The sequence below is a fragment of the Sphaeroforma arctica genome (assembly GCF_001186125.1).
Source record: "Sphaeroforma arctica JP610 unplaced genomic scaffold supercont1.303, whole genome shotgun sequence".
Lineage (NCBI taxonomy): Eukaryota > Ichthyosporea > Ichthyophonida > Sphaeroforma > Sphaeroforma arctica.
Window position 1 is genome coordinate 1 of NW_014040255.1, and position 10,082 is coordinate 10,082.

At 39.4% G+C, this 10,082-nt stretch overlaps 2 protein-coding genes across 2 annotated transcripts in view; one reads left to right on the forward strand and one right to left on the reverse strand.

Moving 5' to 3' along the window:
* Positions 1-6,279: 6,279 nt before the first annotated feature.
* SARC_05001 (ATP synthase F1, epsilon subunit) lies at positions 6,280-8,521 on the reverse strand. Its single transcript, XM_014301141.1, has 4 exons — positions 8,395-8,521; positions 7,668-7,868; positions 7,001-7,111; positions 6,280-6,558 (listed from the first exon to the last, which is right to left on the reverse strand). The coding sequence occupies exons 1-4, from the start codon at positions 8,509-8,511 to the stop codon at positions 6,502-6,504; spliced, it is 486 nt and encodes a 161-aa protein (XP_014156616.1). The 5' UTR covers positions 8,512-8,521; the 3' UTR covers positions 6,280-6,501.
* A 578-nt stretch (positions 8,522-9,099) lies between these two features.
* The window catches only part of SARC_05002 (hypothetical protein), a gene marked incomplete at both ends in the record, with an annotated part of 1,405 nt that continues 422 nt past the window's right edge, over positions 9,100-10,082 (forward strand). The window contains one exon of the mRNA XM_014301142.1: positions 9,100-9,117. Within this exon, the coding sequence (XP_014156617.1) occupies positions 9,100-9,117 (18 nt within the window). The remainder of the gene's footprint in view (positions 9,118-10,082) is intronic.

Genomic DNA, 10,082 nt, shown 5'->3' on the forward strand with positions numbered 1-10,082 from the left:
AAATATAGAAACTCTGGATGATATGTACCAGTCGGCAGTCACACCAGTTGATGAGGAATTCAAAGTATTATTTTTTCCGTATTTCTGTGGTGCAATTATTTGTGACTTACCGATATGCGCAAATCCCTGATAAGCTGAGAACAATTTATAAATAGCATTTGCTGACACACACTTCAGCACTACATTAAAGAAATACAGAATCGAGGACACAAAGAAGTCGCGGGGATCCTGCTGAAGCATAGAAAGGAATATACTATACCCACACACAACTCTGCGGACCCTGGTGAGTTTGACACTATCGCAGCAGCAGTGGGTGTGTTGGACTCTTTTATAATGTGTATATCTATCGCAGTAATTATATCTTCTAATCAATTCGTACACGTAATAGAAATCAATATTTGCAGGTTTGACGATGTGACTTCCAATTCAGTAGAACAGACAAATGGCGTACTTGACTTGTTACGTAGCTTGGAACCGGTATGTTTGTGATACATGTCTGTGCTTGAATTGATATGTTTGTGATACATTTCTGCGCTTGAATTGATGCATTTATGAGACATGTATAATTCATATTTCGCATCGATCAACGCTTACTCATTACTAGGTGAGTTTCAACCGAGGATTCTTGGCGTACGTTACTGATAAGTTGTCGACAAGTTGAGTCTTTAAACCTATACACACTCGGTCATACAGTGACCGAACCCGCACTACAACACATACAATACATACGGGAGTTGACTGATTCAAAGATCAAAGTACTGTTGACTAAAGGTACGTGTCATCTTTTAATGAGATAGTTATCTCGTTAACAAACTCTGTTCCGAACTCTCGAACTACCACTGATGACTATTCTACATAAAATTACTACAGTTTCAAAGGACTGTGTCATGGCAACTGTTAAAGACTTGAGAGACGAACCCGTACGGGGTCGATATTCAGTAACGTTGAAGTCTAATGGTAGGTCTAATGATTTGGTTTTGTTTTGCGTTGTCAAGCATGTTAATAACCAGCCACTACTGTAGGCTGAATTGACACTTATGGACGTATTATTTCACACACTCTAGGTGTATCGGGTTGTGCATGCTTGCGTCGAGAAGCGTTGGGAATGCTATGTGTACACGGAGGCAGAACTCTGATGACATTAGCATTGGACAACTTCCGGGGGTACGATAAATTCAATAAAAAGTACAAACTACAAGATGAGAAATGGTAAGTCACTTGCTTTTACTGGTTTCACCTATTTTAAATTTGAACGAAATTCCACTATATTTACTATATTTCCACCATTGTTACAAATATTCAGGTGCAGCCCTGTATTTCATGTCAAGACATACGTGCAGCAGTATTCGGAGACTCTTCAAATTACAAATGAACTCGATATCGAGATTATGTCAAGTATATCCTCCAAACAATCCTGGTCATCGAGGACGTAAAAAGGGTCGACGTGACAGGAATCGACGTGAATAAAAGCGCAAAGGAAATCCACGAATATGCAAAATATGTTCTGCGAAGTATCACACTGCCAAGGTACATCGTCAGAACTCCGAAAATACTTGGCAAATCACAAAGTGGTCGCTCTCATCAGTGCGTACCCTTTGCCGGAAAGTATCTACAATGTACGTTAGGACTACAGAATAAAGAAGGAAATTGATTCGCATGTAAAAAAAACTTGTATATGAACTCTATCACAAGCTTGTTCAACACACCCCTCAAAATTCACTATTTACTACCCTAAAATGATGTGATTTCACTAATCACTACCCCTAAAAATATGGCAGGGTTTGAGGATATATCTACTATGTGATCGTCATGAAAACGTACTGCCGTATTTGTCGGGGTAGTGATTATTGGAATCTACATACCCACGGGGTAGTGTTTAGTGAATCCCCTCAATATTCTATCATAATTTATCCCAACGCACTCTGGTTGCGCTAATGTATTCCAGCTCCCGATTGCTTTCTTCATGAATGCTAGAACATTTGATCATCCGTATGTCGGGTTATTGTCTTGTTGATATAATTACTGTACGCCATTAAATTCAGATATATTAAGATATTGTAATACATCTTTGGCCGTGATTGCTGTCAAGAGCTTCTCACATTATGCGGCCACACGTAATCAGGACACTTGAAATTTTGAACTTATTGTAGTCATCCTCCCGAACTCCAACTTGTCGCTGGCATATACAATATTTACGGGCCTCCACATTTCTGTCTGTTAAGGATATGTACACTGTGTGCATGTCGTGGTTCGACTGATACGGCAACTCACATGTGAATAGTAAACAGACCATGAGTAGTGGATATATAGAGCAGGAACACAGCGTGCGGGGTACATCACGTCATACAAAGAAAGCTACCGTATCAACAAAAAAATCAATATTTCAACAATCTATTGCGGAAAGCAATTTCTTTTTGCCGCCGAGCGTAGCGATGAGGTAATCGAATGCTACAACTTTTCAAATTATGCGATGCGCCTCTTCACAAGGCATACACACGATCCTATCGCCAACAGGTGCTATATTCCATGCCCAAAATTAGAAAAAATTGAGGACAAGGACAGTTTGGTATCGATGACGCTCCTTTAATTCTGTTTCAGTATACTTACAGGCACGACAGCTTCATTAATTATGTCTAACATACACCTTGAAGAACTTTTCTATGCGGCGACATTTTACCTGGTTCGTGCGAGTCAGCAACACGCAATGTGCAGTCCTATCGATAAAAGACTTGCTCAACCGATGTGTCAGTACAGTGTATAGCAGCTACATTTTGTACTCAATATGCAAAGGTAGAATGCAATGACGCCTGATTACAACACACAAAAAATCATTAATATGCAGTGTGTCAAATTACACACAGTTTTCACTTCCATCTAAAGATTCGTAGCAGACATCAAATTCGTCGATGCCAATCCTGGCATTCCGTTTGTTTATCCACTGATATAGAAGAGCATCGACATAGGTTTAGAGATACCCTACACATGTATATAGAAGGAATACCTGGCAAAGTTTGCAGTAGCTCTAGTATGATCGCAGAAATTTAATCGCATTAATAAACAACGGCACATAAAAAATATGTATGTGTGCATAGCTTCCGCCGCACAATATGCGTGAAACGGATTTACTGACTTGCCGATTGCAACATGCCGAGCCGAACCGATTCAATAATTAGTCACAATCAAGGTCATACAACGTACCAAGGCAAAATGAACATCCTGGGGGAGTTTTGGGGTAAAAGACTAACAGCATGCCATGGCACCTGCACGTATGTGGCTGTCAAGTGGTATTCTTCAATCAGGATATTATAACATGAGAGGCTGGTCGATTGGGTTTCATACAAAATGTTATTTTTCTACGGCCACCAATCGGAATTCTAAAACTAGTACAGAACCCATAACAACAGTATATATATGAATGACATTCACGTGATGCTCACTTCAACTATAAGTATGTGTTCATAAACTGGCATAACGTGGGTATAACAATTTAGGTAACTCTCAGACGACAATATCTCCACCAGTTATTCTAGCAGAGCAGGACCAGCTCGCCATAGCAACCTTCCCTATACATATACCACAACGGCAATCTTACCAAACATCCATACATCGATGGCCGATCCCAATCGAACAATCACAATGATATTACTCGTCGAACTTGTGGCTAAATGCAAAAAAAACAACAACACATCTTTTCCCCCCCCCCTCCTCCCTCCCCTTTTCTTCTTTTCACAATAGCAAGGTAGTAATTACACAATGTATCGTTATTTAGCCTGGCGAGTCAAGCATATATTTTATAGTGGTCAGCTTTTATAGGTTCATCAGGTACTGTATTTCCGTCAAGCTCGCCAGAATTAGATCAAGAAAGCGCACAGAAGGCATACTAAGGAGCAACGTGTTATCAAATTATAGCATAAAGACCACACACCATCTGCGATTCCCAAAATCAACCTCAGAACCAAAAACGGAGAGCCTAGCATACCACATAACCATTTCCTGCCTATCGAAGGTTCCAAATCGTGCCTCCTATCGAGGAGCCGTCATCAACAAGAAATCAACGGCTTCGCAACCAACAGCAGATTGTCCCAAAACATATGCCGCTGAAGTGAAGTCAGGAGAGATCCACCAGACCTCAAACCAAACTCACATTCATGTGTAGGGCTCAGTTCGTTATGCAATTCTGACCGAAGCACATAGTTACCCTCGAAATTGCCAGGATATTTCCAAAATATTTCCTCGCTGAGATATAGTGTGTTGGATCATCGTGGGCACGCGTACTAATTATCATAACTTTTTAGAACGCTATGCTTGAACAGGCAACCTTATAAAATTGTCCATTTTGCTGTTAGTCCAGATTTATTTATCAGATTGCAATCGCTCAACAATGACACATTTGACTGACTATCTGTTTCGGAAGAATGAAGAAGTGTCACTCACACTCTAGAATTCCTCATACTTGCACTCCCACACGAGCTGCTATCAAACAGTTTATATCAAATATAACACTATTCGTTTAAATACCGCTTGCTTGTAGATAGTACCAGTCTTGAATTGAAGTATCGGTATTCGAGCTTGTGACTTGTACCGAACTGTCCGTTAGTTGTCCCCTAACTATTAGAGTCACTGATTTTTCACTTGGTATCTATCTCCTTGGGCAGCAAAAAACATGGTCATATTCTTTCTTCCATTTACTTTATTATACTTGTACGTTTCAATTAATTATAATAAACTGTCATTCCAAACCAGAGTTCAAGTGTCCATAAGTTGTGTACCGTTACAATCGGTGTTGAGATTTGCTGGGTTGCGAAGCGAGTGCGACCCAATTCCGAGCTAATCTCTGGAGAGGTTTGGTCGTATTCATATTTTGGATTGACACTTCACGGTTGGATGTCAAATATATGTAAATGGAGACAATAGTACGTGTGCGAGGCTTTAGCCACACTGAAAAGTTTTCTCTCCGATTTTGATATCTTTGAAGTGTTCATCGCCTGGCACGCTGTCCTTCTGCTAACTTCCTCATGTGGTATAAATGACAGCCATTCGAAATCGGCATCAAAAGTAAATTATTGAGTTATTATTGTTATATTAATTTATGTAGTCCAGGTTATTTGGCACAAGGATCAGATGACCTTCCAATTAGTGAATATGCTCAAGAATATGTGCGTCTGTCAATTGCAAATAGCAGGGAATCGGCGGTTTATACATGTTGATATTTAATCATCGCTTCGACGAGGAGCAAAAGCGCACGCCACTCTTAATATGGATCCTACTTCTACCCCCCAACATGTGATTCGATATATTCCCCAAGGCTACGGATTCTATTTATTTGACAGTCCATAAAAAAAAGGGTGATGGTTTGGGATAGTTTGGCAATTTCGTTATTATGAGATTCTTCACTCACAAGTGGGGTCTCGAGGCACTCGAAAAATCTTGAAAATGTTTCATCATAACTCAACACGATGGACGACGACGGCCCCGACCATTTCTCTCCCCCCGGGTTCGTTCTCCCCGTCTCTACAACTTACTGGTCTTGAGATACCCAACCAAACTTGAATACATTTCATCAAAACACCAGACGATGTATAATGACGGCCCCAACCTTGTCTCTCACCCCGGTCCCCCCTTCCCTCCCCCCAACCTCGGCAAATTATGATCCACTATGTGTGTCCAACGATATTGTACATTCACGAAGGTGTGCACATCATGAAATTTGTCTGTGAAGCAGAGTACACCCACTTCGTAAATCAGCGAAAGGTACTCACTGCATGATTACTGGGAACTCGACTCCATATCGGATACGCGTGCCATATACCATGCGATTTTTTCGTTGTTTATACAAAAAAAGCTTTTACTATCAAATACAGTTGATAAATTGTGCATGTAAGTAGATGAGAAAATATTAGGGCGTCAAAGACATAAGTATACACAGGGTCCATGGCCAATATTCGACAGTCTGCAATGTTATGTCAAAACGTATACGCTTATATGTCTGAAATAAGCCTTTCCAGCGACCAACTAGAGAAACCTGGCTAAAATTGCCATCTGCATCATAGGTTCTGGTCAGACTGTAGTAGTCGTCGGACATGTGACTGTCGAGCATAGAGGAATAAGAGTTTTGTTAAAAAGGCTGAACGACATCAATGGCTGTGCAACTACTATGCTATTCATAAGTATGCGCACGGAATACACTGATGTTGAGACTTATAGTGCAGCCCATCAACGATACTAACAAGACTTTGACGCCAATCTAGTCAACCTGGCAATACATCTTTTTGAAAGGCTCACGTAGGTATAAGCAAAACATGGTGTCTCTAAAGTTCCCATAAGCCGAGGGAAAGTCAGAAAGTGTCGTAATTACATTGTTATCGATTCCGCGAAGTAAGTTAAACCCAAACAAGATATTTGATGATATATCACTTTGGGTTTATGACTTTATGCACTTTCTAAAAGTCTGACTGACAGACAGGAGCCAATCGACCCAGGCATACGCAAAGAAGCAGAAGACTACTGAAGGGCAGCAACCATAGAACGGTAGGTGTCGTACGCAATATCAGCCTCGGCCTGTAAGGACGGCGTTTGAAGACAAGGGAATTGAAATTTAGACTGACATAGAAAGTGGACGATACAGCAGATACTATTTAATGCGAAGCAACACTCATTGCCACAATCTATTAGCACTACAGATTGATGCCAAGCGCCGCGTCCCACTAGATCAATTTTTCAATTTACAGATAAATTCTAAGCGTTCGATAAGTCAGCACAGTACTTCCGTAACTTTCGAACGACAATCCGGTAGTGCGTACGGTACACACAAGACACAAGCAATCATGAGATGATTAGATTCACCATGAATTTATACCAAACAATTCACCCAAGAAAACAGTATACAACTTGCATGTAATTATCGAACTTATGACACACAGAAAATGCGCACGAAGCGACAGGCGTCAAAACGCACGGGTATATGCTATTGTGCCCCATATACAGACGCGTATTCACATACCTTCTCCACATCGGACTTGGCACTTAGTACCTCCTTCTGAGCCTCTGCTAGTCCCTGCTGAGCTTTAGACAGGTCGAGCGCATCAAGCTTGACAGCCTCCTCAGCGATAACCTGTGCAATAGAAATCATGAAATACAGCGAAAGGTAAATGATGCGTTCCAAAAATAACGACAGCCACCAACGAAGAAAAATCATGAAACCGCTATTCTTTCCAGACGAGCGATCGACATACACTCGTGAAGTACGAGCGTCACACTGCGTGTCTTTAGAGTAAAATTATAACGCAAGTCTGTAGATATACATAGGTAGCAATATCGCTATGACCTAGAGAACGTTGATGATAGCAAGCCTTCAATCAGAAGCTAGGTATATACGTATAACCTGCATACACGTGCGACAATCGAAACCACGACATAGCATTTCTACCACTGCAGAGGGAAGCTCGTGCAGCCTCATATCCAACTTGTCCAGCAAATTAAAAGCTATGTACGGACTCATTCTACACAACATCGAAAGAGAGTAGTAAAAATCATAAGACATGGACCTATTAAGCTCAGCATCCCAACCTTGCATTAGCGAATTCATTTCTCAGATTACGGGACTCGCAAGACCGATGCGTCACAATCATTCACCAAAATAAAACATAAACTTATAAACTGAACCCTACCTGTACACCGGAACCCTCGTTGATGGTTATGGTTCCACTGCTAACAAAGAACTGCTTAGGAGTCGCCTGCCCTTGTTCGTACACAGACACAACTCCAGGTCTGAGGACGGCTAGTGTGGGTACGTGATTGCCTAGGATACCCATATCTCCCTCCTGACTGGGTACGTTCACCTGGTCTACAACTACATCATGGTAGAATCCCTGTGATAATGTGCGCAAGTTTACTAAAAAAATAGATCATAGAGCAGTAATAGAACTTTAGAGCTCTTCCCTCAGCACTACTCACCAAGGAAAAGCTGGACCTTTGAAACAAGGCAAGAAATTTAAACAATATATAATTCAGATACAGCATACGTGATATACAGTATACCAATATGCCCGTGGGCTACAAAAAGCAAACACTGACATATTGGGGTTGCGCTGAAACGCTTTAAAGGTAGGAGAATATTGTCATACATTTCCTTGGGGGCATTGCGGATCCATCCAAGAAAAATATAGATAATCAGGTGTACCCAAGTATTCTCTGAAATCGCACATACCAATTGCTGCAAGATTGCGAGACGTAAATATCTAGAAAGACCTCTCTGAACATACGTTTGACACGGCCATATGCCCACTAAAACGTTGGATGAACTATACAAATTCATAGTATTACAAACATATGTAGAGGTGGGTCAATTACTGAGACATTAACAACCCGGTTGGAATCCTACAGCTGTATACTCACTTCTGATGGTGATCCGAAGGTCAATTTGACGGTTCCAGCGGCGGCGGGAGCGTCAGATGCATACATACGCACTTGGCCAACCGTGCGGCGGCCCGCGAGTCTGATGGCGGAGAACATGTCTAAAACTGTAAAAGTATCGACGATTGCAATGTGTTGAGTCAACAGAATAGCAGTACCACCCCAAAGCAATTGACAACGGTTTGACAACGGTTGTGTATCTAAGATTCACCCAATCTTGGTAAATAGAGAATAAAGATGTAGCTGAAATACATGCAATTGCATGTACACATACATAAACAACCATTCTTGATTCCTGATATACAAATGAAGATATAAACCTCATTTACCTATACATAAACACAATCATGCTTGATTCCATAAGAACGTATATACAAATGAAGATAAAAACGAGCATTTATACTGCTCACGTTTACTAATATATGCGCATGTATATATTAGCTTATTTCCAAATCGTCAGAGATTCCACTAGCAAATAACAGCATACGTGGTCAATTATAGAGCGTTGTTTTAGTTGATGAAGAACGCACATCCTTGCCATGTATGCATATATAATACTAATTGAATGTTCCAGTGCATTTAAACTCTATCAGACCGTAACGCCTACATACATTTGAGTAAACTTGAAGATGTGAAATCTATAACACCACTGACATCTAGGTGCACGATATACGGATAGCAGCATCTATGTGTAGAGCAATGCAGGTATGCCTGGTATCCCAAAAAATATGCAGCAGAATGATATACTCAATTAAATATGTGAAATGCGTACACGTACACTTTAAACATGTACGCCCTCACAAAAATTATGTTATAATACGTATCCAATTAAATGAGCAACACATAGACTTCACTTGGTATGCATAGTTATATAGGGCGCGAAATATAATAAAACTGATACTGCGCTTAACTATAATATACAATCAAATAATATGTACAACCTCAGAATAGAAAGATTCCTATACATATATTATATATATATAAGAATAAATAATGTATATAATATAGACGTACTATAATGATAAACGCACAAGTTTATGTTAATCAAAATAATGCAATAACAGAGTAGTATATATATACATACATATATATATATATATATGTGTGTGTGTACGTCAAATAGACATACATATGTAAACGTATAACTATATATACATATAGAGATATAAATGTATAGAAATATGTGTTGTGTATATAAGTATCTACAGCTATATATATATATATGTGTGTGTGTGAATATATTTGTGTGTATGAATGTATATGTATCTACACATGCACATAAATGTATTAACTATATATACATCAATATAAATATATAATTGTGGAAATGTATGATCATAAGCGAGTGCGCGCGTTGTAGGTATATGGATCTCATTTCCCATTATATAAGTGGATACAGACTTGAATATTATGTATATGAATATCAATATGATACATATATTAATACGGATGAATATACATACATAATATACAAGTGCAAGTGCATAAAAAAAGCACTATTTCTATTTTTTAGCTATGCATACATACATGGCTACTTAAATATTTACATAATTGTTTCGATCGAGTAAACGTATATATATATATATATATATATATATATATATATATATATATATATATACTATATATGTACTACTACTTAGTTAGTTAGTTAGTTACGTTAACGTAAC

Bases quoted from the DNA above. Each gene is read 5' to 3' on its own strand.
- SARC_05001 (XM_014301141.1), bottom strand. From the start codon at position 8,511: ATGTTCTCCGCCATCAGACTCGCGGGCCGCCGCACGGTTGGCCAAGTG. The intron at 7,869-8,394 runs GTGAGTATACAG...ACATTATCACAG, and splicing joins CCTTCGGATCACCATCAGAA to GGATTCTACCATGATGTAGT. The intron at 6,559-7,000 runs GTATGTGAATAC...CCGTCCTTACAG, and splicing joins CCAAGTCCGATGTGGAGAAG to GCCGAGGCTGATATTGCGTA.